The 24,032-nt window shown below is 50.4% G+C and overlaps 1 protein-coding gene across 2 annotated transcripts; it reads left to right on the plus strand.

The window, feature by feature from the left end:
- The first annotated feature begins 234 nt into the window (after nt 1-234).
- On the plus strand, nt 235-20,673 carry ACAD9 (acyl-CoA dehydrogenase family member 9). 2 transcript variants are annotated; one of them, XM_084769011.1, is made up of 18 exons: nt 235-456; nt 4,401-4,494; nt 5,717-5,818; nt 6,700-6,806; nt 7,525-7,625; nt 8,320-8,398; nt 9,267-9,441; nt 10,464-10,537; nt 12,486-12,561; nt 14,059-14,129; nt 14,349-14,468; nt 14,876-15,004; nt 16,980-17,059; nt 17,714-17,840; nt 18,051-18,128; nt 18,554-18,682; nt 19,299-19,371; nt 20,031-20,673. In XM_084769011.1, exons 1-18 carry the CDS (start codon nt 310-312, stop codon nt 20,129-20,131), a joined length of 1,863 nt encoding a protein of 620 aa, XP_084625137.1. In that variant the 5' UTR covers nt 235-309; the 3' UTR covers nt 20,132-20,673. The 2 variants fall into 2 exon arrangements, with proteins under 2 accessions (XP_084625137.1, XP_084625138.1); XM_084769012.1 differs by lacking the exon at nt 4,401-4,494 and having other exon boundaries at nt 313-456.
- The last annotated feature ends 3,359 nt before the right edge of the window (nt 20,674-24,032 follow it).

Raw genomic sequence — 24,032 nt, forward strand, 5'->3', positions numbered from 1 at the left:
ACAACATCTACATTACATAAGCAATGCTTTGCGTAGGAGGCGTTTATTAAACATATTCAGGTACGAACTGTGCAACAGCCTCGGTCCAGGTTCCCTCCAGAGCTGCCTGGGCATCATCAGGCTGCGCAAGACCGTGCATCACCAGGAGGGGCGGGCTAGCTTCCGGTTGCGGAGCTCCGTTAGCCAAGACCTTGGCTACTGGAGCTGGTTGAGGGCGCCTGGGAACCGGGTGATTGCGTCATCAGTACGCGCGACGAGGCTTCCGGTGGCTTGAAGTCCGGACCCCTGAGCCGCACGTCTGGTTGTAGGATGTTGTCGCGTGGGGCGACGGCGGCGGCCGCTGCGGCGCGGGCTTCCCGAGTGCTGAGGGTCTTCACGGCAAGGCGCCGCGCGCTGCACACCAGTCTGCAGAGCCGCTCTTTCGCCAAGGAGCTCTTCCTGGGCAACATCGAGCAGGTAGGGCAAGTCCTGGCTGCCCGTGTTCTCCGCTTCCACCTTCCATTGGTACCTGGCCGGAGATGGATGGAACTTTATCTGAGTCCCAAGAGGCTGGGCTCAAGGGGAATGTGACTTAAATAGTGTCAGTGAGGTTTTTGTTTTGAGACAGGATCTCATGAGATATTATTAGCCCAACCTGCCTCTGGACTCCCTCCGTAGACCAGGCAGGCCTTGAATCCGTGATTCTCCTGCCTTACTCTCCAGAGGATGGGTTTACACTAGTGCGCCATCACACCTGCCTTTCCAGCTATTTCTTAAGGCTCAGGTAAACTTGGAATCCTTGAAGAGGTGATTACGATGACATTTCTCTGTTTCAGCAAGGAAATATGATTTCTAAATAGCTCCTTCTCTGGCCTCCCTTCAGCTCCGAGGCTTCCCCCAGGTTTCCTTTCCCCTTTCAGAGATCCACAGCCCAACCTGGAGCAACCTCTACTCCATAACGCACCGATCACGTTAGGCATGGAAAAGCTTTTCAGTAGAATGGAGTTCGATTCTTTTTAGGTGTGTTTAGAACAGTCATCTCATCTTGTCTGACTGACTTCATTAAAGCCGAAGCCAAGACTCTGGCTAAGAGTGGCTGCCCTGCTGCAAAGTTCAAAGCTAGAACTTTGAACTATGGGAACCGGTTTTCCCACAACCTGGGGCTGATGATGGTGCTGTAGCTTGGATTCTCCTGCCTTTCAAAGACACGAGGAGGAAAGAAGTGGGCATTTATCCCCCTTTAACTTTTACATCTACCTCACCGTCACTCATCAGCTTTGCTTGCTCATGTAGTTAGTGTCCTAACAGTCAGCTGTGTCTCCCCGCTCCCCCCCCCCCATGTCACCTGCGTTCTACTACTGTTGTGTACTGTCCCCCTCTAGCAGGGGCAGACCTGGGCATTAGAACTCAGCTTTCTCACTTACTCAAGGACAGTTCTGCATCTTGAACCTGTGCCCCCTGGCTTTGTCTAGCAGCCAGTAGTGTTCTCCACATTGCCAGATCAAAGTTACTCCTTCTCTTTCCTGTTCCTACCAGACCCATCATTGGTGTCTAATGCAGACAACTACTTTCTGAGCGCTTCTGAAAAACCTCCTCTCGTCATCTCCTTTGTTAGTTCCTTGGTTTCTCAACCAACCTGTAGACATTGGCCAGTGTCTCTGGTAGCCCAGTTGAAGTTGGAGGGAATTTTGCTGATGTTGTTGTTTGTATTGTTTTCTTCTTCTTCTTCTTCTTCTTCTTCTTCTTCTTCTTCATCCTCTTCTTCTCCTCCTCCTCCTCCTCCTTCTCCTTCTCCTTCATCATCATCATCATGTGGCAGTGGTGGTTGTGTTGATTGTTTGCTTTGAGTTCCAGTCTCCCTGGAACTCAGGATCTTTCTACCTCTGCCTTCCTTCCTGAGTGCCAGATTGCAGTTGTATGCCACCCCTAGCAAAGCCCAAGTTCCCTCAGGTCTGCAGACCTTCACTTTCATTACCATCAGCCCCTTGGTGACCTGACTCAGTGTCTTAGCTTTAAATGCCACCTCTTCTTTTATGACTCACATTTATTTTCCAACTTAAAGAGTTTTCCCCTTAACTCCACAGTTATGTCCACCTTTTTGCTCAGAAACTTCCCTTAGATGGCTAATAAGCATTTTAATAAGCATATATGAAACTTCCCTTCTGGATCCCATTCAGTCCTGCTTCTCCCAGCAGCTTTTTTACCATAGATGATGACCCTTCTGTGATTTAGCCTTTTCAATACATTCTGCAGTAACTCTTTTGATTCTTCTTCTTCTTCTTCCTCCTCCTCCTCCTCCTCCTCTTCCTCCTCCTCCTCTTCTTCTTTTCATAGCCACATTGAATCCTATACTAAGTAATCTTGGTCTATCTTCAAGTTATATTCAGGACCTGACCACTTTTAAGCAGCTTTGCTACTACTACTTTCAGAATTGGACACACACCAGCTCTCAAAGCATTCCTGCGCCTTGATTAGGACAGTGGCAGTGGTGCTTAAGAGTCTCAGGGAGAGAGTGTCCCAGCAGTCCATGCCCGTGGCTGCCGTACTGCACTTGGTTGGACCTGAAGCTTCCACACGGGCTAGTGGGAGCTTGACTGGATGAGGTTTGGGTAACAAAGCAGAGTTAGTTGCAGCCACTTGGCTTTTGAAGTTGACTTATGCAGTAGGATTTCTTGAATAACAGGCTCCGTTGCTTTACCAACTTGAAAGACACTAATTGAAGTTAAGCTCCTCTCCCATGGTGTGCCTTACTCAATTTTTGTCTCTGTTGTCTAGAGGACGTTTTTCCTTCTAGCCCTCAGGATCTCCTCCTGGAGTTTTATGCTGTTTTGGTTTTGTTGGGGGGTGTTGTTTTGTTTGGAGAAGATTATATTTGTTGTTGTTGTTGTTGTTGTTGTTGTTGTTGTTTTTGAGACAGGGTCTTGATGTGTATGTAGCCTTAGCTGACCTGGAACTTGCTATGTAGACCAAGTTGGACTTGAACTCACAAGGGTCCACCTGCCTCTGCCTTCCAAGTGCTGGCATTAAAGGTGTGCATAATCATGCTTGGCTCCCTGAAGTTTTTAATCCTTTAATTATGTGTGAATACCAGCTACTTGCCAGGTTGTCTGTTCTTACCTAGTTTGCCCTCTGGGATCAGGAGCACCTTCCTCTCACACGGCCATTTGACCAAGACTAGGTGAACAGTGAGGCTGTGAAGGTGATGGGGTGGGCGTGGTTCGAGCCTCTGCTCTCTACAAAGGGGGCAGGCAGCTGTGTTTCAAGAGGCTCACAGTGGTGAGAGGAGCCATGGTTCCTGTTCAGTCTGCCTCACAGTGGACAGCAGCGTAGTCCTTTAAGCCAGTTGTCTCTTGCTTAGAGACCCATGAGCCTCTTGTGTCTCTAAGCAAATAGATTGTGTAGTCTTGCTAATGTGGAGTCAGGAAAGTGAGGAATGGGACAGAGGATGGGGAAAATTGAGGGCTCCCCTGTGATGAGAGGAGCCAAGGAGATAGGGGAACTGCTGAGCCTGGAAACGTGTGATCTGCCCCTGTTCAGCAGAGATGGGTTCTGCTATTCAGCCTCATTCCAGCGATTACAGTGGTAGCCAGTGCTCAGACGGTCACAGATCCGCAAGCCATGTGGGTGACATCAGAGGCCAACAGGGAATCCTGGCTAGTTGGCCACTAGCAATAAGAAGGCAAGTCATTCTCCAGGAAAAGAGAGTGGACATGGGAAGAGCTGGAATCTCACACATAGTTACTTCCTGTTCCAGGACCTAGGAATGTCCTTTCCTACCCTCAGGTTACTTTCTTTGATGGACAGGATTGGAAACCACACTAATAGAGGACATTTAAGTTGCTCGATCCAGCCCCATATGTAAGAGTGGCTGAGCTCAGGTTGGCTTCTTGTCCTGTGACCCTGCTACCTCACATGCTTGGCACAGGAAGCCAGTATTCACAACATAAGAAACAGCTGCCCAAAGTGGGACACACATGATGATTAGAATATGTTCTGACTACAGAGAACATTTGAGCCCTCATACCAACGAGTTCAAAGGGACCTTGAGGGAATGTGACCTGCACATTGTGGGAGACAAAGCGGGAATACTGCTGGAATCTGATGGCCTCAAAATTAGTAAGCAGCAGATCTAAATGTAACCCCAGGCTCCTTGCTTATGAACACTCTCCACCACTTGTTATTGATAAGGAAACTGTTAAAGATTAGGATTCAGCCCACCTGCATGGGGGAGGGGAGGAGATACAAGAGAGTCTTCAGCGTAATAAGACCCAATCCTGAAGTATCTGCCAAAGCCATTTTCTGCCTCCTTCCTGGGACCAGATGTGGAATGGACACACTTATTTACCCCTTCCCTTCTTGATAAATATTACACTGAAAAGTTGCTGAAAATTAAATGTGTCATGCATGTTTTTCACTTTTAGAAAGGCGTTTTCCCGTTTCCAGAGGTTAGTCAAGATGAACTTAGTGAAATCAGTCAGTTTGTGGGACCGCTGGAAAGATTCTTTACTGAAGAAGGTGTGTATGGCTTTCTTTTTTATTGCTCTTCCATTCCAAGATGAATTGATTGCTACATTAGAAGCACTACTGAGAGAGGAAGCACTTAGCGTCTTTATTAAGTTACGAACAGTTTCTCATAATGGAGCCTTTAGGGACCACCCCATTTCTGCTTAGTTAAAAGACACTAATGCAGGTCCCCTCTAGGTCTCTGTTGTATACACTGCAGCAGGCTAAAACTTGTGTAAGACTTGATAAAATGAAAAGATGAAGATAGCTGAGGCCAGGCAGTTCAGACTGACTGGTCGCACACTGGGGCAAAGGCTGTATAAGGTGGCCTGTGTTGCTAGGGTTAGGTCTAGGTCTTTGTGCTGGCTGCTTAGGAACCATTCATGGCTTGTGGTCTGGGGACTGTATGCTCTTCTGGTTTCTTCCAGTGGTGGCCTCTTGCATAACTCAGCTAACATCACAACAGGATATTGCTATCAGAGCTGCCCAGCTGACCACCCCCCCACCCCCCCACCCCCCCCCACCCCCCCCCACCCCCGATTGCACAAAGCTTCACGTGCACTGGTGCATAGGTGTGTGAGCGGTCTCGTGTGGTGTGTATGGTCATGAAGATACAGATTCAGTTAGATTGTGAGGATTCCTGTGCTGTCTTTTTATGATTAGATTTTACTTAAATTCCATGTCATTATTTTGCCATTTGGTTTTGGAGACAAGATCTCCTCGGTTCTCACATCCAGACAGAACCAGGAGAATGGATGGTTCTGAGCTGGTCCTCAGCTTGCCTTCTCTTTTCATGTCACCCAGGAGTGCAGCCTATGGAGTGGTGCTGCCCAAATCTGGGAAGGCTCTTCCCTTCTCTGGGAACTCCTCAAAGGCACACCCAGAGGTTTTGTTCCTAAATCATTTCAAATTCAATTGTTAAGTAAGATGTACCATCATAGTATGCCTCCAGGAATCTGGGTCATAGGCGTACATAATACAGCGCTTCTCTACATGACCCTGTTGACTAGCACCTAGGTTAGTGCCACCAGTCACTAAAAAATACAGCTCTTACACACCTGGTTGCATAAAACCAACAACATGCTGAGTGATCCTGACTAAACAGCTTCAGGTGTCAGACATTTTCTGCCACTGGTATTAGTATACTATACAAAAACCATTCTGTATAATTTTACTTATATGAGTATATCTTATTTAGTTTTCCCTGCCTAATCGAGATATTTGTTTTTGTCAGTGGACTCTCAAAAAATTGACCGGGAGGGAAAAATCCCAGTTGACACCTTAGAGAAATTGAAGAGCCTGGGACTTTTTGGGATACAGGTCCCAGAAGAATATGGTAAGTCACAACAGTGACCAGTCACTTGCTGGTCCATCTCTTTAGCATGCGCTTTCCATGTGTGCATAAAGGGCTTCTTGTTCAGGACCAGAGGCCTTTAAAGGTAGTCTTCTGTAGTCTTAAGTGCCAAATGATGCATATAAAGCTGTGCTTGTACAGCCTTCACCTGCCTGGACTGTGGACATTGTCAGGGCAGCCTCTGGGTGTGACCAGCTGAAGGTCCGTGAGATGCAGGGAGAGTGTAGTTGGCAACACTGGCTGTGAGCTACTTATTTGCAGAGGTGCTATTTGGGGCATTTTCCCACCACAACCAATGATGTCATTACTGTAGCATATAGGTTTTCTTGGTCTTTCAGTTCCTCACCTGTTTGCTTCTCCAGATACTGAAGTTTAGCCTCCCTTGGACATCAGAAGGTGGGCTCTCAGCTACACAGAATAAATCCATAGCAGTACCAGATGTGGAGCTGGTTCAAGCTGAGATATAGGTGAAAAACACACTGCAGTGCACAGGGTGGCTTGCACCACAGAAAACTTACACTATCCCAAGTGTTCCAGTGCCACAGCAGTAGAGTCTTGCCCTGGTGCCTCTGGACTGGAAATGCCTTTGTGCTAGAAGGGATTTGCAGCATACTCGTGACTTACTGTTTGAATAGATGTCCGTATTAACAATTCAGCTTCGTATCTATTTCCTGACCCAAAGAAATCTGGAAGATATACACAGACATGCTCTGGATAAGATTATACATGATAGTTTCATTGTGTCGTTCTGTGTTTTTTAAAAAAATTTTTTTATAGTATCTGATGTTACTTTAAAGTTAGAAAAATAAAATGAGTCCCTTTCCCCAGTTGGAAAAGTCTGCCAGCCTTTTTGTCTGCCTTAGGTGGCCTGGGCCTCTCCAATACCATGTATGCTCGGCTTGGGGAGATCATCGGCACAGATGCGTCCATCACGACGACCCTGGCCGCACACCAGGCTATCGGCCTCAAGGTCAGTTGTTCGAGGTTGTATCTGGGCTTTCTGGAGGCAGTAGGAGACAGACAGAGGGCTGTTTGTGACATAAATGGCTGTTACAGCTCAGGGTCCAGAGGAGAAGCCTAGCTGCACTTGCCCTTTGAGGCACAGATTAGTGTTGTCTTTGGACATGAATCCTTTCCTGAGCTGTGCTGTCCTAACGTATACCTTACTTGCCCTCTCAACTTCGAGCATGAAGGAGCAGCTGCAAAGACACACAGCCCTCCAGGGTTTCACAGTAGCTGTGTACAAGTGACAGACAGCTCCGTGGGCTCCACATCCGCTTCGCAGCCCATGATTAAGTATTCAGACTGCAGTTATTTTCAACAGGGTTGGGGTTGGGGAGCACAGCTTTAAGATGTACATTCCCATACTGGCTACAGTACCCCCATGCGTGCACATTCTGTTGTCCAGGCCACCCTGTCCATAAGGGAGAGGTCCTCAGCTTGTAAGTTCCCACACTCACCCAGTGCCCTGCAGTCCTAGATGTGGACCTCAAGCTCCCCTTGTGTCTGCCCCTGTGCATAAGTCATGGGCCTTCCCTCAGCTGGGCAGGCTGGCCTCCTATGTCATGTCTGAGGCCGCTGGCTCTGAGTCAGACTGTCTTCTCCTGAGAGAAGTAAATACTGCCACAGAGGGGCTGCCTCGTAAGTGCGTCTCATTCATCTTCTCGTGGTCTGTCTATTTCATTTAGGGGATTATCTTGGTCGGCAATGAGGAACAGAAGGCCAAGTATCTGCCCAGACTGGCATCCGGGGAACACATCGCAGCCTTCTGCCTAACAGAGCCAGCCAGGTCTGTCTCCTCAAACTGTCATCTGTGTCCAAGGTCCCTGGATGTGGAGCTGTGTTTCCTCATCTCTGAAGCCTTCAGGAAATCAATAACTATCCCTGCAGTGTCTACTAAGTCGGTGTTTGGGTTCACCAGCCACTTGGCTCTCAGGGATATACTCCAATGCCCCTGAGTCCTACAGAGCACATGGGGTGGGCGCTGAGTCCCCATTTTCACATTAGGGGCTGAGGCTTGGTGAAGTTGTAATCAATCCAAGGTCGCTCAGCAAGGACGAGACAGGCCTGGATAACACTCAGGTTCTGATGCGAGGCCAGCTGGCATGCCACCTTGTTTAATCTTGCTTCCCTTTGTTTGAAATCCTAGAACAGGCTTCCTCCTGCCATGGCCTGAACACACACAGGCCCTTGATAAGCCCTGTGAAGCTCACATCTCATGTTGAAACTTCAGGCCCGACTGTTTAACTACCACTTTTTGACTTGTTACCCACACATATCTTACTAGTATAAGTTTTAGTGGGTTGTGCCCATCTGCTTCCAGACTCTGGACACTTTCCTTGTTTGAGCATCAGAGTTGAAGTGGAACCAATGTTTTTTGTCTGACCCGTATTTTAAAGGGCTGTCTTACTTCCAAGCCCTCAGAACCATTCTCATCTTACTCTTGTACTTTTCTTCCTCAATCCATCTTTCTGTCGTTGCAGTGGGAGTGATGCTGCCTCCATCCAGACCAGAGCCACATTAAGTGAAGATAAGAAGTACTTTGTCCTCAATGGCTCCAAGGTACAGCATGGCTGCATTGCCCTGCCAGGGTTAGTCAGTGCTCACTGCCTCTGTGTCTACCTTCTGTGTGCCAGGGGCTGCAGGATCTGCACATCACACAGGGTGTGTGCCACTCTTTTGTCAGAACAGCCTGAGGCATAGCTGAGTGGCTGGAGCAAGGCAGTCTAACTCCAGTCTCCTTGATTCTGCTCCTTCAGCTGCTTTTGTGGGTTTATTTTCAATTCCAAAGAGGTGCAGTCTAGCGCAGTACACATCCATGGCCCTGGCACCCGGCTAGAGCATTTGCACACTCACGGCTGGTAGTATTTATTCTGTCGGCATCCCCACCTCTGGATGGTATCCTTGAGATTAAATCAAGGATTGTGTAAAGACAGAACACTGTAATACCGTTAGCAAGTGGGGCAAAGGATCATGATGTCTTCTTACCTAGTGAGCATTCAGGTTTCCTTGCTTATTGCTTACACTTTTCCCTGGTTAGTTTGTTTGCGTGAATCAATAGCTAACTTCCATCCTCTGCAGTCCCTTGAGTGCTCTTTCCTTCTCTCACCCCTCATTTTCACTTTTTTAGATGATAAATAAAATGCAGTGTATGAAATTGCACATTTGTATTTGTGGAGCAATGCTGAGTCCCGTCTTTAGTCTGCCGGCGGTGGTCTGCTAACAAGCAGAGCTGTCTGGTGCACACAGCCTGGAGGTCTTGCTAGTGTCATTAGCTTGTCTCCATTCCTGCCCTGCACTGCAGAGACTAAGCTGTGCTCCCGTGCTCTTCCACACAGGCGTGGCTTATCTGGAGTACTCTCCAGGTCTGGTGGCCTCAAAGTGGATAATCTGAGGACTGTCTCCAAGGATCTTTTGTTTTTTTCCTCAGGTTTGGATCACCAATGGAGGACTGGCCAGTATTTTTACTGTATTTGCAAAAACTGAGGTGGTTGATTCCGACGGCTCAATAAAAGACAAAATCACTGCGTTCATAGTAGAAAGAGACTTTGGTGGAATCACCAATGGGAAGCCGGAAGATAAACTGGGCATCCGAGGCTCCAACAGTAAGTAGTGTGGCAGATATGCGTGTGTACGTGTGTGACAGAGAGAACTGAAAGACAGGCTCCCTGTCCACTCTGACCAGCTATGGAGGTGAAATGGCACTTAGTTGCTTGTGGATTTAGTTCAGCACTCTAGTTCCTTGGGTACGTTCAGTGTTGTTGAATCCAGGTGGGTGAGGCCAGTTGAAATCCCAGCCTGAGCAGGGGCAGGAATGCACATTGCAGAGCCACAGCTGTCTTGGGTAAACATCCTGTGGCTGGCGCCCCATCTTTCTTTCCTAGAGGCCCCTTCCTCTCCCTACTGTGCAGACCCACCTGTCATTCCTTGGTCACCCTCGCTGCAGTGGAGCTGGTGTCCTGTTTGTTGCCTTCAGTTCACCCAGTATGGCCATGGAGTTCTTAGACTAGCCTCGGTGTAGTTTTAGAGTAGCCATCCTACAGGGACTGTGTTCCACTCTTGGCACATCAAGGCCCACAGCTGTGTACCCTATATCTTTGGAGCTGAGCATTTCAGCAGTGTTATTTACCTGCTGACAACTGAGAAGCTGGTGCCACAGCAGCATGCAGGACCCCAAAAGATGGTCCAGGAATAAAAGAGGAAGTCAAAGAGGAAAGCAAGTGCTCCTTGTACCCAGCAGAGTAGCCTTTTGAAAGAATGGTCAGGTCCTCTAGCTCAGAAGAATCCTGTTGACGCCAAGGTCTGAGGAGATGCTGCTACTCTTCATTTGCTTTTCTGTCTTTAGTGCTCTCAGCTTTGGTTAAATGTTACCTTAGAAGAGACTGCTAGCCTCCCTGCAGCTCTGCCTCTCTCCTGTGCGGCGTGCTTCATCATAGCTGATAGTGCTAACATGCTCTTGCATTGTGGTTTCTCTTCCTGGCCAAATAATGAGCTCTGTGAAGGCAGGAACTTGGCTTGCCTGTCTTCCCTGTTCTCTAACATGCTAAGTGCGTGGATTAATCAGTCAGTCACAGGCCTGTGTGTTTTACATTTGTCAGTCACAAGCTGTACATTCCATGTGTTTTAGCATGTGAAGTCCATTTTGAAAATACCAGAGTGCCTGTGGAAAATGTCCTTGGAGAAGTTGGAGGTGGCTTTAAGGTAAGTTGCAGGCCAGCCTCCTGTGAGTTCTGTGCCGTTGTACATGTGAGTCTCATGCCCTGCCCTATCCTTTCTCCTAGCAGGCTAGCCTGTGCTTTACCTGTGACCGCGTGTAGCTCTTGGGCATAGGAAATCAGCAACACAGAGGCTGGAGAAACGGCCTCCTAGAGGAGGGAGTCTGGGGAGGATGATGAGGAGCCTTTATCTCCTTGGAGACACACTCCATCTTGAGTGAGGAGTGGCCTTCCCCTCTCTAGCAGGTGCGACAGGCAGACCAGTCAGTGGGCTGAGAAGCTCGGGTTCCAAGAGCCGATCAACTTAAGTCCCTGCCCTAAGCTTTCCCCTGTGGTCAGGTTTACATATTAAAGAGTTACATAGAGTCTCACTATGTAGTTCTGACTGGCCTGGAACTCAGGCCACATTGCCCAGAGACCCACCTGCCTCTGCCCCTGGTTCTGGGATGAGAGGCATGTACCACCCTGTTCAACTGGATTCCTTTTCCTATGTACATGTGTGAGTGTCTGCGTTTATGTATGTAAATTGCATGTGTGCCATGGAACTAGATTACAGGCTCCTGTAAGCCACTGTGTGGGTGCTGGAAGCGGAACCCCAGTCCTCTGCAAGTCCTAGGCACTGAGCCGTCTCTCTAACCCCAGATTTATATTTTACTAAGAAATAGTTTATACACATTTCCATCAGTTGTAATGTGTAGTCTGTTGTGCCAGCATTGCTTCTGGTTGCGGGAATGCTACGCTTCCAGCCCCACCCCAGCCTTTGGCGACTGCTGTTTTCTCTTGTTCTTTGGGTTTGTGGATGATAAGCATTTCGTACGACTGGAACCACATGCAGTGTATTTTGTTACTGGCTGCTTCCACATAATATTCTAAGCCATAATCATGTCACAGCATGAGTCAGTGTTTCATTCCTTTGAATGGTAGGTAATCATCTACTGTGGGCAAGCCATGGCTTCCTCATCTGTTCATGGGTTGAATTGTTGTCAGTTTTGGGGCTAGTGTCAATAATTCTGTCGTGATCTTTTGTCTTAAAGTTTTTCTTTGAATAACATGTTCTCAGTCCTTTTGGGTGTAAATGTAGTAATAGAATTTGCTGGATATTTGAAGAACTTTTCCACAGTGGCTATAGTGCATGAGGGTTCCACATGAGGGGTTTTGCTGTGCGTTCTAAAAATGAAGCCTGTGGCTTCGCTAAGTTTCTTCACTTGAACTCTCTGGTTGGTTAAGAAAACCCCTGTGACTGTGGATGGGGTAGCAGAGCATGGAACCAGAGCTGTGAACCTGTGTGGCTCGCAGCTACTCACTGTGCTGGCTCAGACTAAAGGGCAAGGAAAGACACAGGGCTGGCAAGGCCATCGGCCACTATTGTAGGCACTGGCATCAGTCACTAGGGTCATCTGTATGCAGGCTTGTCTGCCTGGTGTGTGCTGCCTGTAGTCCTGAGGAAGTATTGACACAGCTCTGGAGCACGGCTCCTCCTGTGTAAAGTGTGGGTGCTGATCCTGAAGCACGGCTCCTCCTGTGTAAAGTGTGGGTGCTGATCCTGGAGCACAGCTCCTCCTGTGTAAAGTGTGGGTGCTGATCCTGAAGCACAGCTAGAATGTTCCTGCTGCTTGCGCATACTTAGATCAGTCTGAGTTTCTGTCCCCTCCCCATGGAAAGGAGTACTGACAGGTGTAGGCTCATTTAGACTATGAGCAATGACTTTTGTGTGGTCAGAGCGCAGCCAGTGATGTTGATGGAAAGGTAGAACAGCCAGCTAGTTTGAGGATCAGACCTGCTTGCCTCTGGCCTGAAGACAGGCAGGGTGGTTAACTTGGCCTGAGGTTGGCATGGAATTCTGTAGCTGTTTGCCTTCACTCATGAGAACCAGTGGGCATGGCTGGCTCCCTCGGCTTCCTTCAGTGCGTCTGGACTTTCCACTCTCCCCACAGGTCGCCATGAACATCCTCAACAGTGGGCGATTCAGCATGGGCTGTGCTGTGGCTGGGATGCTCAAGAAACTGATTGGTAGGTGTCAGTGTTGTGACAGCCACTCACAAAGGGACTGGAGGGAGGGAGGGTGCTCTGGCTCCCACTGAATACACGGACCACCTGGCAGGGGCTGCCTAGAAAGCATCTCTAGCTCTGGCTGCTGGAGTGTGAGGCAGTTGCTCACATTGTGTGTGAAGTCAGGAAGCAGAAAGAGTGGATGTTGGTGCCCCCGTGACTTTCAGCTTATGTGCTGATTCTGCCCTTATTCAGGGTGGCTCTTCCCTCCTCAACTAAATGTCTGGAAACTCCCCCATAAACATGCCCAGAGGTGCTAAAGCCAGTCAGGTTGACATGGAGAGTAATCTCCACAGTAGATGAGTCAGGAGCAGGAGGAGCCCTCTGCAGCACCTGCTGCATGCAGGAATGTCTGCACCGTGTCTGCTGGTGGGCAAGTCTCAGCTGGGCACGTGGACAGACACTTAAGTTTAGAATCTGGCCACTGATTTAGACCAAAGGTACCCCTCCTCCAGAGGCTGTACATGCCAGCGCTCCTCTGCTTTACACACTAGTCAGGCATTCTGTCCGAGCATAAAGGGCTGCTGCTCTGTCCATGGCAAACATGGCTGTTTATTGAACTCCAGCCCATGAGCTAAGAAACATTAGCTGCGATCTCACTAGGGCCCATGGCTCTCTGGGCCCAGCTCTGGCTGTGGAGTGCCAGAAGCAGAAACAACCCTGCGTATTTTGTGACCATTGGAGTTTACAACATTGTAGGCACATGCTTGGGGTCTTCCCTCTGTGTAACTAGTAGAGAAACCGTGGCCCAGGGAGGGTGGTGCTTTACACAGGCCCATGACCTAAGAGCAAACCTGCCTGCTAGGTTCGGGCTCCTTGCAGCATGTTCTATAGCTCTCATCAAGGAAACGTGTGGGCGTAGAAACAGTTGGAGACGAGCAGCAACTGGATCATGGCAGAGGAATTATTTGGAAAACAAGTTTCAGGCAGAGTTAGAGGCACTGGTGCCTGGGTCGAAGGTAGAGTGTGCCTCTGGGCCTCTTAGAACCTGGCACTGTCCAGAGCTGTGCACACTGGGGCCCCAGCCAGAGCTCTGACATGAAGGCACCCTCAAGGCTGAGTGCTGAGCCCACTCCCATGTCTTTCTTAGATGCATGCCCGTGCACCTGGCTTGGTGCCAGATGCCTCCAGCCTTCCACCTCTTTGTATCGCCCCAGCATTCTTGGGTGCCCGGTAGAAGGGAGGTAGAGTGTTTCCCTCCATACCCTCACAACTGACTCAGCATTCTCTGTTCTTAACCTTCCTGCCTGCTCCCTGTGAGAACTGAGAATTCACCTCCAACCAGCTGCCTGCCAGAAAGTGGGAAGTCTGGCTTCAGAGCTCAGACCTCAGAGACAGAGCTTCATAGTTCGTTCTGGGTGTTGAAGGGTCACATGTTGGCCTTAGAGTTTTCTAGTAATCAAAAGCCGGTTGTTTGTTTGTTTGTTTGTTTGTTTTGACAACTCTGTTCTTCTTTAGAGCTGACTGCTGAATATGCCTGTACGAGGAAACAATTTAATAGGAATCTCAGTGAATTCGGTTTGATTCAGGTACTGAAGACTTTGCTCACTGGATGGGGAGAGGTTTTCAGTTGCTGTCTCTACTGTGCCTATGGGCAGGGGCATAGGAAGAAACTCACACAAGGCAATACTGACTCTGGGACAGCAAGGCTTCTGATGTAATTTGCATCTCAGGAGAAGACAGGATAGAAGATCTGAGTCTATGCACATGCAGATCACTTCTTGATTTTGGTTTTCTGAACATTTCAGGAAAAGTTTGCGCTGATTGCTCAGAAGGCATATGTAATGGAGAGTATGGCTTACCTCACTGCGGGCATGTTAGACCAACCAGGATTTCCTGACTGCTCTATCGAGGCGGCCATGGTGAAGGTAATCATAGCAACTGCAGCTAGCTAGAGGGAGATCAGCCTTTCTGATCTGAGCCACGGGGTTAGCAGGACCCTAGGGTGAAGCTGGGGGAAGGGACCCAGAGTGGTGCTCACCTGAGTGGGTGTCCACAGGACAGCTCTCTGCTTCCTGGTGCAGAGGCATGACAAGTCATGTTGGGCATGGAACACACAGGTTGGTCCCTGGTCCTAGAAGGCAAAGTGGACTTCCCTGTGCTTACCCAGAGGTTCCTCCTGGAACCAGTCATTTCCACAGTCTCCCCCACATTCTCCAACTGCATCCTGGGCAGCCACTCTCCATAGCTCAGGTCTTGCCTTTAGAAAACCAAGGGAGTGACTCAGTTGTGAAGCACTCCCACCAGACGTTAACCTTGTCTGCGTCTGTGGCAGGTTTTTAGCTCTGAGGCTGCCTGGCAGTGTGTGAGCGAGGCTCTGCAGATCTTTGGGGGCTCAGGCTACATGAGGGATTACCCCTACGAGCGTATGCTACGTGATTCCCGCATTCTCCTAATCTTTGAGGTGAGTGTCCCCGCTGATTCTACTTCCCTGTACACCTCCTTAGTGATGCCCTGTGCTCCTCCCAGCCTTCCCAGTCCTGAGAGAGGCTAAGTGTTCAGAAATGGCCTCCAGTGATGTCAGCCGGCTGTGTTCTCTGGTTGACCCTCTTAATAATACACCAGTGCCTCCATCCTCCCTGGCTTTGTAAGAGGGCGTTTAGGCTGGAGACAGTCCCCTCAAGTCACACTCCTGAGGGCCCTATTCAAGGAGCCCACAGTGACTTCCCAGTGACTGCTTAAGTTTTGCCAAGTTACTTCTGCCCGGGCAGAATTGGGCAAACCTACGGGAAACCCGACGAGGTCCAGTCCCAGCTCCGGCTCTGCTTCATCCCACACTCTCCAGGTTAGAGTTTCACTCTTAGGAAGCTGAAGCACTTCATGGTGTCCAAGGAAGGCTCACTCACCCCTTCCTCATTTTCTAGCTGTTGCCTTCCATTAATTTATAAACCTACGGGGGTCAGCTGAGTTGAAGTGCACCACGTAAGGAGGGCACTGGGACCAGACACACTTGGGAGGCCATGGTGTGTTGACATGTGGGGCCTGACTGCCTGGAGGACACGGAGACAAGGCCAGCGTGAAAGGTGGACTGCCTCCCAAAGGGAGCAGGTGGCTGATGATGAACCTGATGACCGTGGCAGAAGGACTCCTTGGGGAAGGGCAGTGGGTGTGGCAGGGAGGCAGGTGGCATACACTGGGCCCAGACAGGGCTTCAGGGTTACTACTAGGAAAATGAGGAGTAAGGAAGTCTTTGTGGACACACTAGTCACCTGCTCACGATGTGAATATGGTGGTGAAACATGATGGGGAGTAGTTGGGACATGGAAGTTGACCGCAAAGGATCTGGGCCTTGGATGACCTTGACCAGGACAGGGATTTTTGGAAGCCATAGGAAAGTTTGATCAGGGATTAAATTAGTTGTGGAATGCTCCCACCAGGAGGATGGGACAATCAAGATGGATAGGTCTTCACAATGTCACAGCGGCCATGAGAGTCCGACACTTAGACAGGGAGAGAGTTCGAGCTGCAGTGTAGTCGGCAGACTTGTCAGAACCAGTGGAAGGTCTCTGTGGTCATTTGGTCCCAGCCGACATCTCCGCCTTATCAGTCACCCACAATGTAAAAGCAGAAGGGTTCTCTCCCTCAAGAGCCAGGCATGTCTAAGCCATCTTGTCTGGGCTACCCTCTATTGGCTCTTCCTCCAGGGACAGGCCTGGATTTCTCTAGCTCCTGTCTTGGTGGCATGGCTAAGCAGGGTTTGCTCTTGAGGCCATAGTCCTCAGAAGGGTGGGAAGTTACATGGAACAGGCTCTGTTCAGAGCTGGAGGCAATACCACAAGAGCCTCCATACCCAGCTTCTCCTCCTAGGGGAGCTTCTCTCCCCTTGATGCCAGTCCAGCTGCAGGATGGTACTGGCTCTGAAGCCTGGCTCAGGGGCCTACAGATCCTGCTCTGTAGTACAATGCTATTAGCAGCCTAGTAGTCCTGTTGAGTAGTGTTCTTCCTTGGAGAAGCAGTGTGTGTGTGAAGTCCACTGAGGAGCTTCTCAGATGTCTATAGCTTCCTTGAGGATTCTGGTCTAAAAGAGCTCTATGGGTTATCTGTTCCATACTTTCTGTGTCCTGGGCAGCACACCCCTTTATCACCCAGAGAAATCTGGTTTCAGTTTTAATGAGGATTCTGGGACCTAGAAAAAGGCATGAGCCATACAGGACAGGCTATGAGAGGTGAAGCCCCAGTGGGAGGCCAAACCATCTGGGCAGTCTTAACCACCCTTCTCTGTGTGTTCCCTGACACCTGGCCACAGCCTGCTTCTGTGCCTACCTCCCAGGCTGCGTCAGTGGCAGCTTCTACTGGGTGGAAAGGGAGTAGTGGCTGTACCTGACCAGTCGCAGACTGCACTGTTGGGCTGCTTTTGACCTTCGCACTTCTGGCCACAGGGAACCAATGAGATTCTTCGGTTGTTCATTGCCCTGACAGGCCTGCAGCATGCCGGACGCATCCTGACCTCGAGGATCAAGTATGTGCTATTTTCCCGTCTGTTCCTTGGTCCCTCTCTGTCTAGATGGGCCAGAGGAAAAGGCTACCCAGTCTCGGAGCAGTGGGTGGGGAGTGCAGTCTGCACACAGGCTCACTGCAAAGCTGCCGCAAGGAAGGACAGTAGCATGTATGTCGTACTGACGCCTGGAAGCAGCCGGAAGGGCAACCTGCCAGGTTGTCCCCATTGCCTTTAGAGTCCCATTGTCCTCCGGGCACACTTATTCTACCTCCCCCTCCCCTGCTGACTCTCATCTCCCACCCCGGAGGGCACCTGCTTCTTGGAAATGTTACTAGTTTGGCTGGACTGCTGAGACATCCAGAAGCTAAGGAAGAGAGGTGCCCCCCGCAGGCGGCCAGTCTGAGACTAGTTTCTCTTCCTTGCCCTCTTTCTCTCCTCTGCCCTCACTCCAGGGCAGAGCAGCCACCTCACTCTGGGCTGGAGCCCGTGTGCAGGCTGCTGACAGGATTGTGCAGACTCTGGCCAGACAACTGGCTCCTGCCTGCCAGGAGGAGAACCCCACCAGCATGGAGCACGCATGCTCACCATAGCCGAGCATGAGTTCCATGGTGCCGTACTGCTGGCCAGTGGGAACCAGCTGTAGGGTCTTCAGTCATAAAACTGCACTTCCTGCAGAGAGCTGAAAAGCGGCAATGTGACCACAGTCCTTGAGACCATTGGCCGGAAGCTTCGGGACTCGCTGGGCCGAACTGTGGACCTGGGACTATCAGGCAATCCTGGCGCTGTACACCCCAGTCTTGGAGTAAGTATGCCCACCGCTTGGACTATGCACATCCCCACAAGGTACTCCCAATCCAGAAGGGTGTGACTAGCATGCAGGCTCCTGCAGGAGGTTGGGACCACTCAGATGCCCCACTCTATTCCTGCCCTGTCTCCATCGAACTCCAGACTGTGACTAGGTGGGTCAAGCGGAACATCACAGATAAGAGACACTGAGTCTGTCTTCTCACAGGACAGTGCCAACAAGCTTGAGGAGAATGTGCATTACTTTGGCCAGACTGTTGAGACCCTGCTACTCCGTTTTGGAAAGGTAAGTGAATCCTGCCAGTGTGGGACGCTGCCTCCCCTACATACATGCCCACATGGTCAGCAGCCATGGGGCTACTTAGTGCCCATTGCCCACCTATGAGACCTGGCCTAGAACAGAAATCGTGATCTGCATGGGGCTGGAACTGCTAGCCAGCGCAGCCATGGAGGGCCTGCAGGGTGGGTCAGTCCCAGTTTTCTCAACACCTTCCAACCAGAGAGTGGCTCTCTGCAGTACCTGGAGTGGCCCCTACCTGGGGCTGAATGCCAGGAGTTAATCTCAGAAGACTCTTGCTGTAGGGGACATTCAGCACACTGAGCATCAGTCTCTGCTATCAAACAAGTTTCTGAGACTGTTTAGGCTTGTCACGTGCCAAGTATAAAGAAGGGAGGGCGCCATTGGTCACCATCCTGAACCTCTGTCCTCAGACCATCGTAGAAGAACAGCTGGTGTTGAAGCGGGTAGCCAACATCCTCATCAACCTGTACGGCATGACGGCTGTGCTGTCACGGGCTAGCCGCTCCATCCGAATTGGCCTCCGGGACCATGATCATGAGGTAAGCCTTCTACGGCCCTACACAGAAAGTACTGAACAGAGCCACAATGAGTTGGTGTCAGGGTCGTGGCGGCTGGGACAGGCCCTTCATCCCACTGTCTTTAATGGGGCCTGGAGCAGAGGAAGAGAGAAAGTGAGTGGTGTTGCCTGTTGGAGAGCCCTGTACACGTGAGATGGTGCGACAGTCTCCAGCACCAAGTGGTGGGTGCAGAGATGGGTGGATGAGCTTGCTGTGTTGTGGCCCTGTGAGTGCTGCTCCTAAATACAGCTCCTGCCTCAGTCTCGTATAGGAGACAGATAGGGGAGGTAACAGGCACCTCCTTTCATTACCCGCATTCCACGTTCCTCACCTGCAGGAGGAAGCAGAGTTAGTTAGTAGCAACTCCTGCTTACCGGGCTCTTGGCACACACTTCACAGAGAAAGGAGCTGTCTCAGAGCTTGCTCCTGAGTCGCTTGCTCCTGCCAGCCTGCATTCAGTCAGAGTGCTATGTAACTGCTTAGCAAAGCTTTTTGCCCAAGATGTGATGCCCACTGTGGCAGTAGGCTGGGTTTCTTAGAGTTCAGAAGTCATCTTCAGAGCTCTCAGTTGCCATCCTTTCTGACTCTGGTTCTCCAGGTTCTGTTGGCCAACATGTTCTGTACAGAAGCCTATTTCCAGAATCTCTTCAGCCTGTCTCAGCTGGACAAGTGTAAGTGAGGTGGCGTGTGGGAGCGTGAGCACCAGCTGCAGTCTTCTTCAGCGGGGAAAGAGGGTTCGGCTCACAGGAGAGGGCTTGGCAGATGGGGTACATTCCTCCTATGTAGGAGGTGCTGGTGTCTGTTCAAGTGCGGTCCCCAAAGAAGGGGACCTGTCAGAGTTGTCATTGTACCTGTCTCCTTGGCTGCAGACTAGCCAAAATGGCAGTGTGCTGTACAGGTGACGAAACGGCTTCTCCAAGAGCGCTGGCCCCGGAAAACATGCTGACTTTCGGCCTGCTTCCCTATCTGAAATGTTTCCTCTGTCGTAACTGCTTGTCCATGTTCTGAAATACAGCCAGGTTCTCTGACTTGGCAGTCTGAGGAGCCTTAGCCCTGGTTCCAGTTATGGTGTAGAGGGCCATTAAAACCTTTACTGCACATGTCGTAATAGCCTGCAGCTGTGGCCCAGCCAGGGCCCTCCACGGCCTACAAGGCTGGGAGAGACCGTGGAAGGTAGTGAAGTGCTCTTTCTAGGAGCTCGTTACCAAGTACAGCCCTCTCATGCAGGACCTGGGGGTCCTTGGATGCTGCTTCCCAGTGGGGAGCTGACAGGTGAAAACGCGCAACCTTATTGTGAAAGGATTGCCTGTGCCTTTTTCTCCTCTCACAGATGCTCCAGAAAACCTGGATGAGCAGATAAAGAAAGTGTCTCGGCAGATCCTTGAGAGGCGAGCCTACATCTGTGCCCACCCTCTAGACAGGACATCCTGAGGCTGGAGCCGTGTCCTTGTACCCAGCTAGCCTGTTAACAGAATGCAGCCTCTTCAGAAGACAGACACTGTGGCTCATCTGTGTGGACTGCATGTCATCCGCATATACTAAACGGTTTTCTTCTCTGGGAAAGAACAATAGTTAGGTTTGACCTGTAGGTCCTGCATCTAAAGAGATCACATCTTCAGCAAGGAAGGATAGAAGGATCAAACTGTTGAAGGAAGAAAAAGAAAGAACCAAGTTGCTGATGGCTCTGTGTGTGACTACCATGATGTGTCTCAGTGGAAATGGGCCCACTCTATGGCACAAGGCTCACAGGGAACTAAGGTGTGGGCAGCCATCCTACTAAACCATGCACTGAAGAAGAGCCTGGGAGGCAGTGTACCACCGATGGAAACTGTGGACAATCTATATCAGGAACTGCCTAACAAAAACGAACATAAAGTGTCACAGTTGCTGTCCCATCTAGACTTCATGTTCTTCTAATCCACGATCATGAGGGGTCTTAGCAATAAAATTCCTTCTTGGGTGTTTTAAAGCTTGCATTGTAGAGCTCTTTCAATTCCTTTTTTAGGATTATTCCAGGGGCTTGGTCGGGTGGGTGTTGGTTTATTTTTAATAGAATGTTATTTGTTTATTCTTTGGTAGTTCATACATGTACTAGTGCATGTTGGTCATATCTACTCCAGCTCCTCCCATCTATTCCATCTGCCATCCAACATGCTCACCTCCTACATGCTCACCTCCTACATGCTCACCCCCCACACGCTCACCTCCCACATGCTCACCCCCCACACGCTCACCTCCCACATGCTCACCTCCCACATGCTCACCTCTCACACGCTCACCTCCCACATGCTCACCTCCCACATGCTCACCTCCCACACGCTCACCTCCCACACGCTCACCTCCCACACGCTCACCCCCCACATGCTCACCCCCCACATGCTCACCTCCCACATGCTCACCTCCCACACGCTCACCCCCCACATGCTCACCCCCCACATGCTCACCTCCCACATGCTCACCTCCCACACGCTCACCCCCCACACGCTCACCCCCCACATGCTCACCCCCCACACGCTCACCTCCCACACGCTCACCTCCCACACGCTCACCCCCCACACGCTCACCTCCCACACGCTCACCTCCCACACGCTCACCTCCCACATGCTCACCTCCCACACGCTCACCTCCCACACGCTCACCTCCCACACGCTCACCTCCCACACGCTCACCTCCCACACGCTCACCTCCCACACGCTCACCCCCCACATGCTCACCCCCCACACGCTCACCTCCCACACGCTCACCTCCCACATGCTCACCTCCCACACGCTCACCTCCCACACGCTCACCTCCCACATGCTCACCTCCCACACGCTCACCTCCCACACGCTCACCTCCCACACGCTCACCTCTCACACGCTCACCTCCCACACGCTCACCTCCCACATGCTCACCTCCCACATGCTCACCTCCCACATGCTCACCTCCCACATGCTCACCTCCCACATGCTCACCTCCCACATGCTCACCTCCCACATGCTCACCTCCCACATGCTCACCTCCCACACACTCACCTCCCACATGCTCACCTCCCACACGCTCACCTCCCACACGCTCACCTCCCACATGCTCACCTCCCACATGCTCACCCCCCACATGCTCACCTCCCACATGCTCACCTCTCACACGCTCACCTCCCACATGCTCACCTCCCACATGCTCACCCCCCACATGCTCACCTCCCACATGCTCACCCCCCACACGCTCACCTCCCACACGCTCACCTCCCACATGCTCACCTCCCACATGCTCACCCCCCACACGCTCACCTCCCACACGCTCACCTCCCACATGCTCACCCCCCACACACTCACCCCCCACATGTTCACCTCCCACATGCTCACCTCCCACACACTCACCCCCCACACGCTCACCTCCCACATGCTCACCTCCCACACGCTCACCTCCCACACGCTCACCTCCCACACGCTCACCCCCCACACACTCACCTCCCACATGCTCACCTCCCACATGCTCACCTCCCACATGCTCACCCCCCACACACTCACCCCCCACATGCTCACCTCCCACATGCTCACCCCCCACACACTCACCTCCCACATGCTCACCTCCCACATGCTCACCTCCCACATGCTCACCCCCCACATGCTCACCTCCCACATGCTCACCTCCCACATGCTCACCCCCCACATGCTCACCCCCCACACACTCACCCCCCACATGCTCACCTCCCACATGCTCACCCCCCACATGCTCACCTCCCACACGCTCACCCCCCACACGCTCACCTCCCACACGCTCACCTCCCACGCGCTCACCTCTCACAGGCTCACCTCCCTCGTCCAGTCCACTTAGTGCGGCATGGCATGTTCATTTGTTGGCTTGCTCTTGTGCACAGATGGCTGCCTCCCTCTTTTAAGCAGTGCTCTGTGAGCTGTGTGTGTGTGTGTGTGTGTGTGTCAGAGAGCACTGAGTATGCAGTAGTCCTTATTCCTTCTAGCCTCCGGAGCTCCATAGGTCCTCATATTAAACCCTCAACCTAAAATAAGCATTGCTTGCCATCTTGTTGATTTTGTAGTGTTTTATTTTCTTCCTCTCTTGCTTAGTATTATTACAGTGTGGCTTCTTCTTTCCTGGGGTTGTTTTTCTCTTCAGTCTCTTCTGGAGAGCTGGTCTGTGCTCATAAGTTCCTTTTGTCTATTTTTATCAAATAATCTTTAAATTTTTCTTTTAATTATGACATAGTTTTACTAGGTATAGAATGCTGGATTAGCATTTATTATCTATGAATATTTAGAAATAAACCATTCTAAGATCATATGGCTTTTAAAATTTCTGTTGAATAATCTAGTATAATTCTGATGGACCTACCTTTATATTTGTCATGGCATTTCTTGCCACTTTCAACATACTACTTTGTTCTGTAGTGTTTTGTGACAGGAGGTTCTTTTCTGGTCTTGGGGCCAGGGGAATTTTGTGTTACAATTCTTTTGAAAAATGTTTCTGTGCCTTTAGAAGCAGATTCTTTTTCTACGCCTATAACTCTGCTGCTGAAACTCTGCACAGAAATTTTTTTCGTACTTACTCTGTTACCTGTATTATCTGTATTATTTCCAGCCCTTCATATTACTTCTTCTTTAACAACTCCTTTGTTCACTTTCTGTCTCATACTGTCCATCGCCTTCCTTATTTCACTCAGCTGTCTGTGTCTTGAATTTACAAGTTCCTTGTCAGGGTTTTCGTTGGGCTCAATCTTGATGCTGCTGTCACAGGATGAGTAATTTTTGGAGGAGTTTATGCTGTCTTGGTTTTCATGTTTCTTATGTTACAGTTTGGGGTTTCTATATCCTTTGCTGCTTTGCATGTTTACTACATACATCCTTTGAGTTGAAGAGTGTAGGGTGCATGTGAGACTTCAATATGGTAGCCCTGTGTAGTTTAGAGAATAATACCTCAGACCTGGAGCTCAAAGTGCCTGGGGTAAGCTCTGTGCAAGCTCTGAGTACAATGTTAACTGCAAAATCAACCGCAGTAGCTGTAGCGCGATGTAAGCACTGTTCAGTTGTCATGCTGCCCATTGGCATGGCCCCCTTGACTTCAGTAGTTGTGGGATAATAAACAACCAAGGATGGTATGGTGTATGCTCAGGTTTTACATTAGAAGCGGAAAGGAAATAGAGTGGATTAGAATAGGGGTTAAGGGTGTGCATTGCTCTTGGAGAGGACCAGAATTCAATTCCCAGCACCCACGTCAGGTGGCTCACAACTGTCTTCAGAGGTCAGATCCAAAAAGCATTCCCTAGCCTCCTTGGACACCTGGCATTCTCATGCATGTGCCCATAAATACACATGTTTACATAGTCAAAAAGTAA

The sequence above is a fragment of the Acomys minous genome, assembly GCF_964271855.1.
Source record: "Acomys minous genome assembly, chromosome: 19".
In the NCBI taxonomy this organism is placed as follows: Eukaryota; Metazoa; Chordata; class Mammalia; order Rodentia; family Muridae; genus Acomys; species Acomys minous.

Excerpts from the sequence above, each read along its gene's own strand:
- ACAD9 (XM_084769011.1), top strand. The coding sequence starts at position 310 with ATGTTGTCGCGTGGGGCGACGGCGGCGGCCGCTGCGGCGCGGGCTTCC. Across the intron at positions 6,807-7,524 it reads ACCAGGCTATCGGCCTCAAG|GGGATTATCTTGGTCGGCAA; the intron begins GTCAGTTGTTCG and ends TATTTCATTTAG. Across the intron at positions 14,130-14,348 it reads GTGAATTCGGTTTGATTCAG|GAAAAGTTTGCGCTGATTGC; the intron begins GTACTGAAGACT and ends TGAACATTTCAG.